The 17,404-nt window shown below is 35.9% G+C and overlaps 3 protein-coding genes across 4 annotated transcripts; 1 reads left to right on the top strand and 2 right to left on the bottom strand.

Annotated features, from left to right (window-relative positions):
- Nucleotides 1–876: 876 nt before the first annotated feature.
- On the top strand, nt 877–1,932 carry LOC127253420 (uncharacterized). Its single transcript, XM_051278007.1, has one exon. The coding sequence runs from the start codon at nt 1,105–1,107 to the stop codon at nt 1,930–1,932; it is 828 nt and encodes a 275-aa protein (XP_051133964.1). The 5' UTR covers nt 877–1,104.
- Nucleotides 1,929–6,124, bottom strand: LOC127253418 (diacylglycerol kinase 1-like). 2 transcript variants are annotated; one of them, XM_051278006.1, is made up of 14 exons: nt 6,002–6,124; nt 5,499–5,597; nt 5,017–5,224; nt 4,816–4,938; nt 4,377–4,505; nt 4,019–4,104; nt 3,761–3,884; nt 3,570–3,618; nt 3,324–3,406; nt 3,128–3,195; nt 2,942–3,016; nt 2,769–2,856; nt 2,575–2,691; nt 1,929–2,461 (listed from the first exon to the last, which is right to left on the bottom strand). In XM_051278006.1, the coding sequence occupies exons 2-14, from the start codon at nt 5,561–5,563 to the stop codon at nt 2,126–2,128; spliced, it is 1,551 nt and encodes a 516-aa protein (XP_051133963.1). In that variant the 5' UTR covers nt 5,564–5,597; nt 6,002–6,124; the 3' UTR covers nt 1,929–2,125. The 2 variants fall into 2 exon arrangements, with proteins under 2 accessions (XP_051133963.1, XP_051133962.1); XM_051278005.1 differs by lacking the exon at nt 6,002–6,124 and adding an exon at nt 5,715–5,980.
- A 3,078-nt stretch (nt 6,125–9,202) lies between these two features.
- LOC127253328 (ubiquitin carboxyl-terminal hydrolase 14) lies at nt 9,203–16,185 on the bottom strand. The gene is made up of 20 exons (XM_051277872.1): nt 15,857–16,185; nt 15,432–15,603; nt 15,080–15,192; nt 14,613–14,949; nt 13,875–13,969; nt 13,089–13,222; nt 12,952–13,008; nt 12,763–12,840; nt 12,326–12,380; nt 12,211–12,243; nt 11,982–12,062; nt 11,303–11,501; nt 11,161–11,218; nt 10,969–11,091; nt 10,654–10,742; nt 10,461–10,550; nt 10,188–10,352; nt 9,964–10,085; nt 9,761–9,884; nt 9,203–9,670 (listed from the first exon to the last, which is right to left on the bottom strand). Exons 1-20 carry the CDS (start codon nt 15,950–15,952, stop codon nt 9,492–9,494), a joined length of 2,400 nt encoding a protein of 799 aa, XP_051133829.1. The 5' UTR covers nt 15,953–16,185; the 3' UTR covers nt 9,203–9,491.
- Between the last annotated feature and the right edge of the window lie 1,219 nt (nt 16,186–17,404).

Below are 17,404 nucleotides of genomic sequence, written 5' to 3'. Positions count from 1 at the left end.
CGGCAACCTTGAACAATGAGTCCTATGTTCTTTTTGATCGAGTGGTAGTTGTAGTCATTCCGATGAAAATCGAGCAGAGTCATCTTCCAGCAGAACAATCTACTGTCGATGTCGATAGTGCTATAGTTTGTTCTCTTGAAGCAATGCCACTGTCTAAAGATGCTCCAACAAAGTAAGATTGTCAATAGAAAAATAATATAATAAATATTTGGATTATGGAAAGATAAGGCTTGTCGTATCCTCATAATATCACTGCATTTTACAAATATTTATAAATTTATATTTATTTACATCAATATGCAATTAAGACTCAACAGCATAAATATATATATATATATATTAGTATTGTTAAATTACAATATTTATTAAATTCTACGCTATAACAAACCATATTTCACTTTCTATATATATATATATATATATATATGATCCTTATTATGTACTCAAAGAAAGCTAACCACCGTTGGTGATTTTGTTTTGTAGGCCACAATTAATGTGATGCTTCCATTCCAAGGCATCTTGTGAGGTTGAGGTTTGCTATATTGTCTCGTATAATTGAAATGTCTAATTTGTTTACCTTTTTTAAAATATGTGCGTAGAAATTAAAGTTAAGACCAAGGTTGGTTTTCCGATTTTTGAAATTTTAGAAATATAAAAAAACATTTACCCATTCAAAGGCATTTTTACTTTCAATATTATTTATTTTTCAAAAAATATATTTTTTTCTTTTACATATCATAAAATCAAATATTAACCATTTTTATTTTGTTTCTACATGTACATTAATTAGAATAGAGGCGTGAGATACTCAAGTATCTATTTGGAAAGGCCATCTGTCATTTATTTATTTATTTATAATATTTGTTTGTTCATTAAGGCACCGAATTCCATCCACCTTTGACTCCCCCGCAAGCTGTAAGCTGTTTGTCGTCCTTCGTTGTCTCCACGCCACACCTCATTCCCCTCTCTCTCTCTTCCCCTCCTCTCTCTCTCTCTCTCTCTCTCTCTCTCTCCATATCCAAATTCGATCAGAAATAATTCATCAAATCCAATCAATACATACATATATTTACAGAAACAACGTACGGCCTCGATCGGTCGGAAATGGCGCCCCGTGTCTTAAAATCATGCTTCGGCCGGCGCCCCTCCGACGTGGACAAAAAGCCCACGGCGGCAGACGCAACGGCGCCGGCGCCGGAGCACCGCCGCAAATTAGGGCCGGTGGTGGTCGAATTATTCTCGTCGCAGGGCTGCGCCACCTCGCCGGAGGCCGAGGTCCTCTTTTCCCGGCTGGGCCGCGGCGACTTCGCCGCCCAGCTTGCGGCGGCGCCGCTCATCCTTCTCTCGTTCCACGTCGACTACTGGGACTACGCCGGCTGGAAAGACCCCTTCGCCGCCGCCCAATGGACCGTCCGCCAGAAGGCCTACGTGGAGGCCCTAAACCTCGACACCATGTTCACCCCGCAGATCGTCGTCCAGGGCCGCGCCCACTGCGTCGCCGACGACCCCGACGCCGTCCTCTCCGCCATCGCCGCCGCGCCGCGGCACCCTGCGCCGTCGCTCCAGGCGGCGTTCCGCAGGCCCGGCCCGAAATCTCTGCGGGTGGCCCTAAAAGGATCTGCCAGGCCCGATCCCGGGTACGTGATTCTGGTGGCGCTGTACGAGTGCGGTCTCGTGACGGACTGCGGCGGCGGCGCTAATAAGGGTAAGGTTCTGGCGAACGACTATGTTGTCCGCCGGCTGGAGAAGCTGTCGCCGGCGCCGGCGGGGAAGAAGGGGATCTCCGGCACGGTGGAGTTTGGGCTTTGGGAGGGGTTTAATCCGGCCAAGTGTGGAATGGCTGTGTTTGTGGAGAACTCTTCCCGCCAAATATTTGGGTCTCAAAATTTTCGACTTCCCGATGAGATATTGTCTGAATCAATCGTCGATTGATGCTGTAATAATAATAGTTTGTGACCATTTCTTAGTTTTCTTCATTCACATTATATAACATTTTGTTGAATAATATGTCGATTCACAGTCGCTATTTAGTGAATTTTAAGTTCAACTTAATAATCTACAAACTAGGTATATAACTTCTCTTCCGACTCTTCTTTGTACAAGAATGAACATTGAACGGATCAGATCAACTGAGCCGCGAAATGTCAATGTCGTCGGGTAGTCGAAAAGTGTCGGCCGCGCCAAATTTCCTCCGCTCCTCCGATGACTCATCTTCTTCTTCGAACTCGGCATCGTCGTTGCTGCTGTATCCTTCATTCTCCGCAGGTGGATGCGGCGCGTTGATGCTTCTCGACCGGCACTGATTTTCCGCAGCGAGGATGTCAACTTGTCCGAAATGTGAAATTTCGATCACCACAGTGTCGTCATCCATGGGAAGGGGCTGCTTCCATGGCTCGCCATCGATCCTCATGTATGTGTGATCGGCTGCGCCCTTGTGGAACTCGAAACGAATCCTGTTTGCCTACGGCAAGGACCAAATCGTCGTACAATTTACAATAAAAATATGTTTTTTGTCGAAAAATTGATTCGAAAATGTCATTTTTAAGGGGAAAAGAGTCGAAAGCTTTCACATACTTGAGCAAGGCGAGTCCCGTGGCCATTTGGAGCGAACAAGACGAGACCGTGCCATGCGTCTCTGAATCCAACAACCTCGAGATAGCCATCATCGACGTACGGGGGAGTTAGGTCCCTCTGTAAGAAAAACGAACTCATAAACAGCTCATCGACAAACTGCGATCAACATGTTAGAAATAATAAGCAATACTTGCCGAATGAAGCTTCTGCTTCCCCGGTTTTCCCCACGGATTGAGACCTCCCGAGAAGCTAGGCAAGTTGAGGCAAACAATGGACCGGATGCTGCAGGCGCACACGGATCGTAAGCAAATGTTAACAAAGATCACAAACTTGCGACAGAATCGAGATAAAACCCGAGAAAGTAAACCTCTGAGGTATGTGCAGATCTATCCATTGACCGGGCTTTTTCATGATCTTAACCTTTGCTAGTTGAGCTATATTTCTGCGAATCATTGAGCAAAACTGTTATTCTCTAAGACATAACTACTTTACATTGAATGTTTTCGAACGAATGCATTTCATTTCTCATAATTTTACGAGAAGAGCTGTGCACCTTGAAGATTGATGCGTGAGCGGCGTGCAAAACCATCCCTGCTTACAGCTAAGCTTTGCATAAGTAGCCTACGAAAATAACTCACAGTGAGCGGAGAATATGAGAATACATTCATCAACACGCAATCGTCAACTAGCAATAAACATGGAGTCGATAATTTGGTGCTCGAATGAAGCGAAAAAACGAGGACAATTACCTGATTAACCAATTGATTCTTGAATTTTTCCGGATGCAGCTTTCTCTCTGTGTGAAAAGCATATGAAACTTGGGCATCCATACCTACAAAGATCAAAAAATTGTCGATGTTGGTTGACTGCATAATATATAAATAAATTAGGCTTATTCGTTTAAGTTTAAGTTTTTAGGTGAGATAATCATTTAATAGTGAAAGAGCTAGGCGAGTAATAGATTGATCATATTGATCGAGAAGCAAGAAACTTACCCATGCTAAAATAATTCCAAAAGCCTCCACGAAATGTGTGGTAACCCTCCTGATAGAAGAACAATTCGAATCAGCATATTTTGCATTTGATCACAGCATGTTTAAGTGAAGATTTAAATACATTGCCAGAGTGGTTCGAACAAGTGAGCCCTTTTTATATGATTTTATTGTTCAAATATTACTTTGAGTACCTCATTCAGTTCATCCGTTTGGGAGACACGGTGAAAAGTGTGCAACGAATGCGGTAGATCAAGAGGTGCGATAGGGTCGCATATTCCTTCTTGGGGAGCCCTCATCCGCATGAGGATATGCCAGCTGAAATGAAGAAAAGCTTAGTATCGTTTATAGAAAGACACAGTAAGTCGAATGATATATAATATTCTGCAGATCCTATGGCATATAGACGTCGTGAATAATACATGTATGAAAAGGCTTAATAATGCATCTACCTGTCGATTTTCATCTCTTTCGCATCATGTACTCGTTCCAAGAATGCCTTAACAGCTTGATGGTCCGTGCCGGGATTTTTCTTCCCCTGATGCAGAATGCAAGAAATATGGGTGATAATCAATATATATCACAAGGCTTTCAATAATTATTTGATGATGTTTAGAATTTCGGAAAACATAGTGATTTTGTTTTGGTATAGTCATGTAGTCTCTAAGGCTATCGCAAGTCGCAACTCAGGCTTATCTATCCCATACTTCCCCGAGAATCTCACTGTCTACACACACATTTTTCAAACTTTTGGTACTATTCATCTACGGTAACTTTTTCAAAAACATCAAATTAAATAAATTTTTTTACCCATCCGAATGAAAATGGGAGATTATTCCCAGTTCCTAGAGGCATAGTAGCTATTGGCGGTGGCTGCGCTAGTTTCAGATCAGAGACGACACCAAGAAGCCATCCGGCTGTTCCATCCCCACCGGCAACCTACAAAATGAATAGCAGAAAGATCAATTACTACACCATTGCAGAATCAAACCTCTGTTGATTAAATAGTTCGATAAAAAGGCCTCCATTCAATTCTACTCGCGCCAAAACACATGTTTTTGTTATGATCGTTCCATGTAACAAGATTTCCTTTTGAAGATCATAGTATAACATTATCAGTGATTGATTTCAAACCACTTAAACTAAGTGAATTTCGGTACTATGGTAGAAAATCTTATTGTAATAGTTTAGCACAACTACAAGTATGTGTCTCTTAAACATTGCACCATGAAACGATTGTTCGACTTACTACAATCCGTAGCCTTTTCTGTATTTCAACAGCCAAGTGGTCTCCATTCTGCTTGTGTTTCTCCAAATTGAAATAAACCTGTCGAAGCACCTTGTCCGGAGTCATTTCACCAAGATCGAACACCTGAAAACATAGAATCCCGAATGAAACTTAAATAAAATGCTTCCAAAGAGATATTGCGCCACGACACCGGAAACAAACCTGGTTTTTGTTGAGCATACTACGGCATGTTAGCAAAAGTTCTCCCCCCAGCTGCCCCCCACTCCTCGAATTGATGAATAGAATCACCGGACAGGAAGGAACGCCGAATTCTAATTTGTTTTCTGATTCGGGAACAAGTATGTAATCAGGAATGTAAAAATCCTTCAATATTCCCACCTCAACGTTACTACTAACTGCAACCTCTTCACTGGAAAAAATCGAACAAAGTGATCATAAATTCTACCTCACAACAAGTGATCAGTTCATTCTTCAGCAGTTCATAAACATACCATTAGAACAATATGATACAAAAGCACGATTTGCTCAAACAAAAATCGAAATTCGAAACAACTTAAACCGAAAAACAAAATCAGGACACACCAATCTATGGTATAAAATCCAAAATTTCAAACTTAGAAGGAAACCAAAACACACACACATATAGAGAGATGCTATTCACGAAAGATAAACCGCTTTCTCACTTTTTATTGAACAAATTATGCAATGATTGCTTCAGGTCTTTGGCCATCCTCTTCGATCTCACCATCAATCATACAGCAATCGATGAACGCCAACCGAATCTGTCCACAAACAGACCAGTTTGATTTCATAAATGTAAAAAACACTCCCGAGATATAAAATATTGCACTGCAAATTCCGAAAAGAGAAGTAGAGTTGAAAAAGCAGAAATACTTTACCTGCCGAACAAATCAATAAAGATTCAAAAAGCAATTTGCCCACAGACACAGAGGATATTCAAATTCCTTCAGGAAGATGATAAGTCGTTCGGATTTCAGAGAAGTTTCAAAATTGACACCTCGATTAATTAATGAAATTAATTATATAGTAAATGAAGAAGATCGATTGGGCATCCGAAAGTGAAAACGCGTGAATAGGAATTAGGAGACTGTAGCAGGGAAGAATTTGCGTCGGGATGCAGTGGGGGCCTTGAAGGATTAAGAAATCGAAAATGGATGTCACTTACAGCAGCACACGCCAACGGGCAACGACGAAGAAGTCTCTCCCTCTCTCTCTTCTCAGCGGCATTTCATCACACTTGCTTAGTCGAGAAAGCTTCTTGATTCTGATTTGAGCGCGTGCTGATTCGAATGTTTGTTTTACAGACGATGTTTTATTTATTTAATTTTCTATTTTTATTTATATTTTTTTATTTTGAAATACCATGTGATAAAAGAATCAGAATTTTATCCATATTCATGTAAAAAATAATAAGTTTTGCATGTAAAAAATAATTGCATATGTAATTATATATTTGTAATTTTTTTCTAAAAATTAAAGGTATATTGGCACTGATGTGTGATTATTTTTACTAAAATTGAAAGAGATACTTTTCTGAGTAGACAGAAAAAAATGGTAAAAAGTGTACTATGAGTATTAAAAAGTAATCGCAAGTGTAACGATAAGTTTGTAATTTAGATAAAAGTTAAGTATTTTGGTATTGTACATTACTTTTTACTAAAAACAAAAAATGAATACTTTGGAGTAAGACGAACAAAAATAGTAAAAAAAATTACTTTAAATTAGGACGGAAAGAATATAAAATTTAACGTTCAAATATCTTTTACCCCAAACCTAGTTTTTCACTATTTGATTTTTTGTTTTAAAAAAAAAAAATTAACAAAATATTTCATTATATATTATTTTAATATTTAATTCAAATAAAAAATAAATAAATAAATCAAAAGAAAGACACCTTAATCATTATTACACAAATTCAAAACAAACAAATCCATTGACTTTTATTAAATAATAATCAAACGTCAGTAACCGTTGCTCTCTTTAGTTATACTACTATTTTAGTAGATTTATTTATTATAAAAAATTTGTACATTAATAAGAAAGTAGCACTCCGTCCATGTATTATGGGTCCGTACGTACTAGAATTTAGGTAAAGTGTGATCGTTAAATAATTAAGAAATGTATTAGTAAAAATAATTATCATATAATAAAATAATTATAGATTAAGATTAAAATAACTAAATAGTTTAATTAAAATTAAAAAAATTATAAAATTTAAAATTTAAAATGAGATTAAAATGTATAATTATATTTCCAAAAAAAAATGGATAAATTACTTAGGACGGACTAAAATAGAAAATAAGGACAAATTATGTGAGACAGAGGGAGTAGTTAATTGTTACATAAATTATAAAAATATCATTACATATATAATTAATTTATATTTTAAGAATAAAAATACTAAAACCATCTTATATATTATCTTTCCACTAGCCTTTGAATTATAATCGAAATATATCCTTAATGTAATCCATGTGCTCATTAATTACTTCGTCTGGTTAAAAATTTTCAATCCAACTTTTCGATTAAAAATACAAAACAAATCGAATAATTTTATTTAAAGATGTTATATTTAATGTTTATATATACGTTTTAAATTATCTAATATTTTTTTAAAAAAAATATTATATTAAATTTATTTTTCTTACAAAAAATCAAATTTTTATTATTTTTAAAAAAAATTGGAATTATTAATAATATCGATTTGGACAGCTTCTTTTCAATATTCCATTCAATCTTTTCTTTTATTTATGTAATAAAATTTCGAAACTTTTTTTACTTTTTTTATTTAGCAAGTCACTTTTTATTCTTTTGATTCTTTATAAATTTGTGAAAATTATGTATACACATTAATAAAATGCACTATTCTTTACAAATTGAAATTATAATTCATAAGATATTTTGTAAGTTTGATTTTCATGCAATTTTTCACACTCCTTAAATAAATAAATAAACAAATGCATCAATATTTTCTATAAAATACCAAGTCAAACAATCATGCAAATACAAAATATAAGAACAATGCATAATTATTTGGTAAAAGAACTGAAACAAAATTCTAAAAAAAAATAATAATAATAAATATATTTGTCAATTATTCATCAATTTTTTACTAAAAAATCATTAATGTGTATTGTAAGGACCATTGGATTAGCCATGATTAAATATTCCATGTGTTAATTAAATAATTTCACCTAATCCGCCAAAGTCTGAACACACCCTACCCTAGTACCCTACCTAAAAGTTTAGATCATACAATAGACTAGTATTTGATTAAAATTGAATTCAAATTAAATATAAAATTATTTCAAAAATTAATACTTCATCTGTCGTTTAAATTTATACTCACATTTTTTATTTTTTTTGAATTGTCATTGAAAAATATTCTTAAGTAAAAAATTATTACATTTTGTATTTTTTTATTATAAAAGAAAAAAAATAATCATTAGTACTTATTTTTATTAAAATTCGTGTCCGATCAAATAATCACACATTTTGCAGAACAGAAGAAAGTATATTTCAATACCAAAATGCACACGTCACTCTATGAAAAGGCAAAAAAAAAAAAAAAACACCTGGCACGTATTTCATTGGAATTTTTCATAATTATATATACCATAGCTGATTACCAATTTCTACCTCATAAATTTAAAAAAGAAAATTATATGTATAGTATAAATAAATTATATATTAATATAAAAATAAATTTTATAAGAACTAATTTTTTGAATATGTATATATATAGAAAAAAGATATTAGGTTACTTGAAAGGAAATAACAAATAAAAAAATATAAGTAGATTAATTAAAAAATATTTTTTCCATCCATTAAATTAATACTTATACCATAAATAATTTTATTTTTTTTTAAATGTAAAAGTCTAACCGCCGCTAAGCATACTCTTCGAATATCCTCCATGTAAATTTTCGACCAAATTTAATAGCATACAAATTATAAATAGATAAATAATTTACTATAAATAAACACTTCATAATTTTAACAAACAATAAAAGAACTGAAATAAAAATTTCGAACATAGGAAATAAATATTATAAACTACAAACAAATTCTTTACTTTGAAACATTTTATCATACTTTCCCGCCATCGATATCGAGCGGCGGGAAATCTTTGCGCGCAATAACACAGCTAGTGAAGTTCTAACGGAAACATGCCTACATAAATTAGCTGCCTCAATACAATTGTTAAACTTCTTGCAATGTACCTAATAAACTTTCCATTCGAGCTTTAGACTTTATCTAAGAGTTCTTAAAAAAGAACGATAATTCGGCAAGAGATGATGCCATTTCAAGCCAAGCCAATATTAGATAGTAATCGAGCACTTACCGATTTCAAACTAGTATAATATGATCAAAAAAAGAAACTCAAGCTTCATCAACCCAATTCGAGCCAAGCCTTCGAAACAATTTTCAATTAACACCTCTAGATGACTAAACTACGGCAGTTCTTAAATTTAGATGCAGAATGCGATGTATCTCAATGACAGGCATATATAGGCTTTAATTCAATGAAAAAAACTAAAGCACCGAAAGAGCGCAGTTATACTTCAGTAGATCGTTATGACCGAGAGGGAGGGAGTTTCACATACTTGCGCAGACCTCAAGGCTAATTGCTTGTAGAATGTTGGCGGAAATATTCAACCATCAATTCTCTCAAAGAAGTACAGGTATCCCATGTCGATTGGAGGATTTTTAGAGACTGCGACTTTTTCGTCGTTGAACATCACCCACCTGCCATCTTTGTAAATGTGGGCGACGTAATGCCCGCAGTGTGTAGATGTCCCAATGTGACTCACTAATCCGAGGAGGCGATACTCTGTAGAGAGATGCAACAAAAAATGCTAGTTTGAGAAAACATAGCTAGGGAAGGCAATAAGACATCGGTAAAGGAGAAAAGCAAACTAACTTCCTTGTCCATCAGGGAGAGCAGCATCCGCCAAAGTGTCACTGCCACTGGGTGTGGCATCCATATTCGACACGCCAGAAGGAGGATTAAATATCCATTCGGTAGCTTTTTCAATATCACCGCCCTACAAAGAACATTGCTGGTGTTACAAAACAATAAACCTAACATTGAGGAAAGCCGAAATCTGTTCATGAGTATCCCACCGATGCCTGTAGAGCCTTCCGGGCAACTTCTTCCTCAAAACCAAAGGATATCAAAGTCTCAACTTTTGAGGGATCAACAAACGGATCACTCTTCTGTGGTTTTGTTACAGGATTGTCGATGTCTGGAAAAATATATTCAGTTATTTAATAGCAGCAGGCTTATGACCCCGGAATTAACTACTTGCATAAACTAATCGATTTGCAAGGCCAATAAGGATGTGCACCTGGATCATTCATATGATTAAGTAGCCAATTCATTGCTTCTTCCACACCGGTATTGGATGTATTGATAGCAGCCTTTTGGCAGTGAAGATATGGAAATCCCATAGACACAAGTTGGTTTACAATTTCATCATTAGGTTGAAGCATTACATCTTCTTCCTCGGGAGCTGCAGACACATACAAAGGGTGCAAGATAACAACGTACGTGCGCTTGTGGAAGGGTGGGATATAAAATGATCAACCAGCATCTCAAAATAAAATAGAAATATTCGTACCACCATCAGGTAACAATTCCTCCCCCGGTTGAAGACCTTTGCTGCGCATAAAGTTAATGTCTATGGTATCTGGAACATCTATGTAGACATCTATGACATCAACCAGACAAGACATCGAAGGAAAGAAAAAAAGAAGAATCAGCACACTGAATTCGAAGGTAACATAAAATTGGGAGTACAAGACAGAGTGAACCTAATTTCTTCGGAACCCAGCCCTCCTCCAGCACAAATTTTCTCATGTGCAATACCAGATAATCAGGGAATGAAGTTAGACCAGCAGTTCTGTCAAGAAATAAAATAATAAGAATTAAGAATAAAAATAATTAACTGGATTGTGGGATTTAATTAGTAACTACTAATAAGTCCATATAGCGTGTTCAATTGTTTCAACATGTTCACATGTCAAGGGGAGATGAAAGCTAAACTCTCCTCTACAAGAAAAATAAAATTGAATATTCATTTTATGTTTCCAAGTGAGGGATGGAGGGGAGCGAGGTAGTGGGCTCACTTGGTCGCAGTTGTCTTGGCATTCAAAGCTGTGCTGTAAAAATCATGCAACTCTTCTGGAGCAGAAAAGCTACCCAAACAATCTGTAAGTTGTACCCTTGGGCGAACAATTTCATCTGTCAACCTGCCACACACAATATATTTATTGTAGAATGCAACATGAATGAAATATAAAGGGATCGTCACAACTTACAGTTCTTCACCCTTTGCATCTTTATCAGCTTTTAGTTTTTGAAATTGTTCTAATTCTTCTGGCATATCAACAAAATGCGTTATAATGTTGAAAAGGAGAACTTGCTTTCATCAATAAGCTTTCAAAAGTGTGCAGAACTAACTTTTGTTTGTGGCCTTGTGGAGCGGAATATTTAGGGAAAGAATATAGTCACATCGCTTGTTATAGGCAACTTTTCCAGAGGGGCATTGTAATCGCTCTTCAATGCCAAACTTGAAACTCCTCGAGGGATCATTGTTGGGGTTACCATTGTTAGTCCTCTCAACTTGGTCAATAAAATGCAGGAAGAACTCTAGAGCATCCTAAATAAAATTTTCTTGTCAATCACCAATACTGATTGCAAAAGCAATAATTTTAGACAAATTAGCGAGAGCCAAGTAATAAAAGAATGAATTGCAGCGCTCACAATTTCTCTAGCATATAACATATTTGAGTTACAAAAACTGATGAAGTAAACATCATAATTCACAATGAAAGCCAAAAACAAGAATAGAAAACACTATATATATCCGATAGTTAGGCCAAACTAATCTAGCATGTATACAATTGAGTTGTAGATACTAGATATTATCCACCCAACCAAGCATACAGTATCTGAGTGAAACTAACTTTCCAATTAATATTACCAAAAAATACAATATATACAGTCACCCAATACATATAAAATATATAGTTATATACTTTACTCACTTACAAAAAGTCAACAAGGATTGACCTAAAAGGGCTTTGTGCTCATTATTAATCAGCTACTTATTAAGAGCAATATGTTGCTGTAAACATACCTGTTGTCTCATTGTAGAAAATTCAGGATGTTTAGCAGCAATTACAGACTTGAACATTCGAGGAGGAATTCCTTCTTGTTTCTGGGGATTACGGCAGAACAACCAGAATTCAAGAACCATAGTATGACTCGTTGAAGCAGTTAAAATATTTATTAACCTCAAATTATATGAACTATAAAGTTGCAAGGCCAAATATAAAAACATGGATATGGAACTAAAAATTGCTTACATCCATTAAGGTAGCGTCTCCAGCATCATCTTTCTGTCAGGGTAGGAGTTGCAGCATTATTAATTTTAACCACAGTATCATAGAATAAAGGAAAAATAGAATGACGATGACGTACCTTGGATGCTAGGATGGAATATTTTCCGGAAAGCAATCCATGAGCTAACTTTGTTCTGTGAGTAAACAGAGATGTGTTAACAAATAAATTAGTGAAGTGGATTCATCAGCAACTGGCGCTCTACATGTATATGTAAAGGTTATTCGTATCATTATCTTAAATAAGACCGTTATGCCCAACTATTACAATGACGAAAGGATGTTTCATCATCTGATGATCAAGATGGTACCAGGACATCCATCATTATTGCAGAAAACCGACAAATTTTTTTCGCAAATAGGTAACATTATTGAGAGAATTGTGCACAAGAAGATGTGAACTATTACGTGCAAAACGGAAATGAAATCCCATCACAAGTTCCCAATCTAACAGCTATATCCAAGAATGAACTCTATCTATTCAGTATTTTTTAAGTTAAAAAAGGGATGATCACTTACAATTGCATGTTTAAATCCACAGTTGGATCAGCAGGAGCCGTACTAAAAGCACCTTTCAAGCTTTGAGTCAAATAGTACCTACAAACAAAATCACAATCAAACAGATAAATTATTCCCCATGTCATGGATAAAAACGCCTCATTGCTACCAAAAGCTAATTGATCCCAGAGAAAAATGATCAGATCTAACCTTGAACAGAAACCACGTGTAGAGAACACAACTTGCATAGTTGCAGCCAAATAACAACTGCAAAGCAAAGAGTCAATGAACATGCAAGCAATGACACAGTGATGAACTATAATAATAATAATATAATTCTGATAAACCTGTTTCCAAGATTCTTAAGTCCTGTGTAACCAGGTCCAAAAAGTGGCTCAACATCCTCTCCATTCTCTTGAATACGATTCCAGTCAAAATTGGTGTTATGATCAAGCTCTCTTTCAGCAGTAGTCATTTCAGTCTAACATATTAACAACATCAATTACATGATTCATACCAATGATGATAATATAAACAAGTAGCATGAGCATCTATTGCAGATGATAACAACAGCAATCTCAAACCAACAATATATATTTATTTTGGGAGTGTCTAGGGGAAGAAAAAAGTTAAGGGGGGCTAACGGCACCAAAAGCTCTAGTCCCATGCTTCTCAGACCAGGAAAGGAAATTAGAAATTTGTGATTTTAAGAAGTTGAAGAATTAAGGAAATCCCTAGGAAAGGAATAATCCAGAAAATATAAAAACAAAATAAATAAAATTATATGGCATAGAGAGCTGTAGCCCATTCTTCTGACTAGGAAATGAAACTAGAGTGTCACGAGTTTAATGGAAGAAACAAAAGAATAGAGAGAGCCTCATCAAAAGGTTCCCTCCAGAGGGAAATCATATGGCTAGGAAAGCTTCAGCCCCACACTTCTCAGATTGGAGAAACGATACTACAAAATTGTTGTTTAAAAATAATATATAGACTAAATGCCTTTAATGTGGAACATCTTGCAATGATTTTAGAAAGCAACATCTTTAAAGCTATATATATTTAATTCTGTCAGCCCTGTTGACTGTGGCATGGAACCAACAATAGAACGAACTCCATGTATTCTAACTTCTTACTTTTTGCAAGGATGAAAAGTCAATGCCAAAATGTTGAAGGTGTTGTGCCAGAAGTGGATCAAAAACGCTTGCATCCTCTTCATAAGAGAAAACATCTGAGCTGCCAAAATTTAAACTTCATGATTATGAATGAAATAAAGTAACAAAGCATATAGTTTAATTTTTCATCTATATACACTCTCATACAATGTATATAATATATATACTCTATCTACTTACGAAAGTCAACAATTAAATACTGACACGACTCTCATACCTAACATAAAAGAACACATTCATTCGAAAATACAAAGTGAAGACTCCCACAGTTAACATTATTTATTTTTTCAATTTAGTAAAACTAAAGTCGAATCAAGAATCTTATAACCCATCAACCAAACAATGGTTGCTAGAATAATGTGAATTGCTTTTAGTATTTGTGCTGAACAAATACCAGACCTATAGCCCTTAGTAATTAGTTATTCATATATGGAACCACAAGTCAGAATCCGAGGGTGAGACTTTTCACAACATGTTAATGGAAAGAGAAGAAAATCAAACAGAAATACATCATCCATCATAGTACTAACTTGGTTCAAATGCCAAGGAATGCATCACATGATGAAGAGGGTAATACGGTGATCTCACTAAGTACTGGATTCTCTATCAATGACCTAAACTATTGTTTTCCTAGAAAGCACCAAAACTACAATGAAATGTAACAAGGAAGATTAAGAATGGAGAGAAAGCACGCATTACCTGCAACCTCTAAATCAGCCGTTATAGTTCCAAGCTTCACAGCCAAAGGATATTTGCATACACTATAATGCTCAACGGCATGGTTGTTACCCCCACTTCCATCCCAATTTCTTCTACCACAGAGGATAGATCCATCCGTTAAATTCAACCAAAGATTGTCAGTCTTATCACATTTCTCACATTTCCAACCAGATGGAGGAACAGTGACTCCATTGTCCAGCTGTTTCAAATCCATGGCATGTTTGCTAGGGATTTTTGTTTCTGCGGTCCAAGAAGCTACTTGCTCTTTCTTTTCCGCACCCACATTCATAATGACAGAATCAACTGCTAATCTAACCTGAAAATACAATTAAGTATAAACAGTGATTAGAAGTAATAGAAGAAAGGGAAAAACAAATACTAATAAGTCTGTATATAAATATTATTTGCCAAAACACATATATGTAATACAAACAAAGGATAGATACCTTTTCTGGCAACTCCACTGATGGAAAGGGAAGAGTGACATACTCTGGTAGAACAACTATTTCATAGCTTGGTTCGTACACTGGATCATTGTTATCAAATCCTCCTTCGATGCCTATAAACACATAAATAGAAGCGATTTTGTAGAAGCTTTCAAACACAAATCAAAGAGTAAAGTATAACCAAACATCACATAAAATGCAAAATATTTCATTCATCTGGGAGAGACAACATTAATAAATTCAAAACAAACTCAAATCCCAAGCAAGCTATTAGTATAAACCAACATTCAATGAGAATTACATTAAACCTACAAATGAAAACCTTTCGATTACACAGTAGAAGGAAATTTACCTATGGCTAGACGCGTTGGCTTCTTTGATGGCCTATCCTCAGACGCCAGTTTCTGTGTCTCCGTTATGTGCAGATAAACAGGGTTTCCAGTCTTCTCAAAGTTCCAACGTACATAATCTTTTCCAAATGCCAGAAAGGAATTCATATCCACAAACAACCCCCCATCTGATTTCTGTCAATACAAACGAAAATTGAACAATATGTGAAACGAAATTATGCATTGCATCACACAAAAGATAAACCCTAATTCATAAACAAAGCCAAAAGAGCAAAGAAAACAACTGCAACGCACGAATTGAGGAAAATCCCAAATCCGCCAGTCACGCAAGTCAACTCCAAGCAAAGAAAAGCTCATAAACCTCACGCAAAACATCATTCACAACGGCATACATCGAACAGAGTGCAAAAAAAAATCAAAAGCATACCGGAGTATCAAAAGAAATACAGCATTCTTCCTTGTAAATGCGATTGGTCGGCTCCGGGATCCGAACCCGCGACAGATTCGACCGCAGCGACTCCATGGCGTTTCCGATAGTAGAAGTCGCTCGCTTAGACTCCCTACCTCTGCAAGCAGCGGAAGCTTCCAGAGAGAAATGAGAAGAGGGTTTTCAAGCGATGGGATTATTCCTTGCCCTTACACCCAGTAACGTGAGAGAGGAGGCAAGTAATGGCAGCGCTCTGAGGGGATGTTGGTTGGCGTTTTGCAGGTGTTTGTTTTCACTGCGAGCTCTCGACCTTCCTTATGACGGCAGCTTTGCGGGAGGCGGCGTGGGTCACTCGGATAAGTCGTGTTGTATCAAACAGCGACTCTTCATGTGAGTATTTGTAAATTGTTTTGCGACTTTAGGTCTTCTTTATTGTAATTCGAAATTTATCGGTAGAATTAAAATATTATTTAAATAACATTTTTTCTTTCCACTTCAATATATCTTTAAATAGATGGTCACATTGTTTACTTTATTTATATTATGTTCTACGATAATTTAAAATTTTTACTATTTAAATCTCAAATTTAAATTTCAAATTTTCAAAAAAATACATGCTATTGAATCTACACTGTATTTACAAGCCTGACCAAAAACTTAATCAACAACTCTTCACACGCCTGAGCAAAAACTTAATCAACAATGGCTTCTTCATCTTGCTTCTAAATCAGAAATGCTCATTGTTCCATTCTCATATTCAACACTATTTGAAGCGAAACTTCTCACAGCATCCGAACCCATGTCGATAAAAAATCCACGCTCCTACGGTTCGGGCAGTAGTCCTTCATCAGTAGCCAACATGGAATACACAGACATCATGTCTGGTCTATCGTCCGTGTATCGTTGAACACATAGCAACCCGATTTGTATGCATCGGTTAGCTTGAGATTCGATAATTGTGTCCATTAGGCATTCATCCAACAGCTCCAAAGTATTTGCAGTGTTCATTACACATTAAGTTTTGTTAGTTTTGCAAATGTCGAAAGCCAATGTAGCATAAGAGAGTTAGTAATCAGAAATAATGTTCTTTTACGCGTGCCAAAAGACCGTAATGCTGATGGCAATTGGCAAAGCTGCGGTTTTTTTTCCCACTCAATGTCTCGAGCAATATGACACCAAGGCTAAAGATGTCGTACTTCGCCGAGAATTTTCCAGCTACTGCATATTCTGGAGACATATAGCCGTTGCATAAAAATATCGATCCATAAGGACATTGTGAAAATAAGTACATCTGTTTGAGATTGAAGAAAGCTTACAAGGAGCCGAGAACTTTTGTAGTTCTTGAAGTAGATTCATCTTCTTCGAAAGGCCTTGCCATGCCAAAGTCTGAAATTTTTGGATTTAGATTCCCATCTACCAAAATGTTGCTTGTTTTGTATAGTAATAAATGGCACGGTGGTATGAAGATTGGACATATGATCTTGATGTTAAGGGTTCAAACCGTGTCGCCTCGAGATCCTACCTCATAATAGTACTAATATTTGTGTC

The sequence above is a fragment of the Andrographis paniculata genome, unplaced genomic scaffold, assembly GCF_009805555.1.
Source record: "Andrographis paniculata isolate CXL003 unplaced genomic scaffold, ASM980555v1 Contig50END, whole genome shotgun sequence".
Taxonomy (NCBI): Eukaryota; Viridiplantae; Streptophyta; class Magnoliopsida; order Lamiales; family Acanthaceae; genus Andrographis; species Andrographis paniculata.
Note: the sequence above shows the minus strand (reverse complement) of the source record. Positions and strands in the feature narration are given on the sequence as shown.

What these genes read in the sequence shown, in the direction of transcription:
- LOC127253420 (XM_051278007.1), top strand. Translation starts at nt 1,105, where the DNA reads ATGGCGCCCCGTGTCTTAAAATCATGCTTCGGCCGGCGCCCCTCCGAC.
- LOC127253418 (XM_051278006.1), bottom strand. Translation starts at nt 5,563, where the DNA reads ATGGTGAGATCGAAGAGGATGGCCAAAGACCTGAAGCAATCATTGCAT. An exon ending in AGAAAAGGCTACGGATTGTA is followed by an intron (nt 4,506 to 4,815) that starts GTAAGTCGAACA and finishes TTCATTTTGTAG; the next exon opens with GTTGCCGGTGGGGATGGAAC. An exon ending in ACGGGACTCGCCTTGCTCAA is followed by an intron (nt 2,462 to 2,574) that starts GTATGTGAAAGC and finishes TCCTTGCCGTAG; the next exon opens with GCAAACAGGATTCGTTTCGA.
- LOC127253328 (XM_051277872.1), bottom strand. Translation starts at nt 15,952, where the DNA reads ATGGAGTCGCTGCGGTCGAATCTGTCGCGGGTTCGGATCCCGGAGCCG. An exon ending in GCCAACGCGTCTAGCCATAG is followed by an intron (nt 15,193 to 15,431) that starts GTAAATTTCCTT and finishes ATGTGTTTATAG; the next exon opens with GCATCGAAGGAGGATTTGAT. An exon ending in ATTCCATCCTAGCATCCAAG is followed by an intron (nt 12,244 to 12,325) that starts GTACGTCATCGT and finishes CTACCCTGACAG; the next exon opens with AAAGATGATGCTGGAGACGC.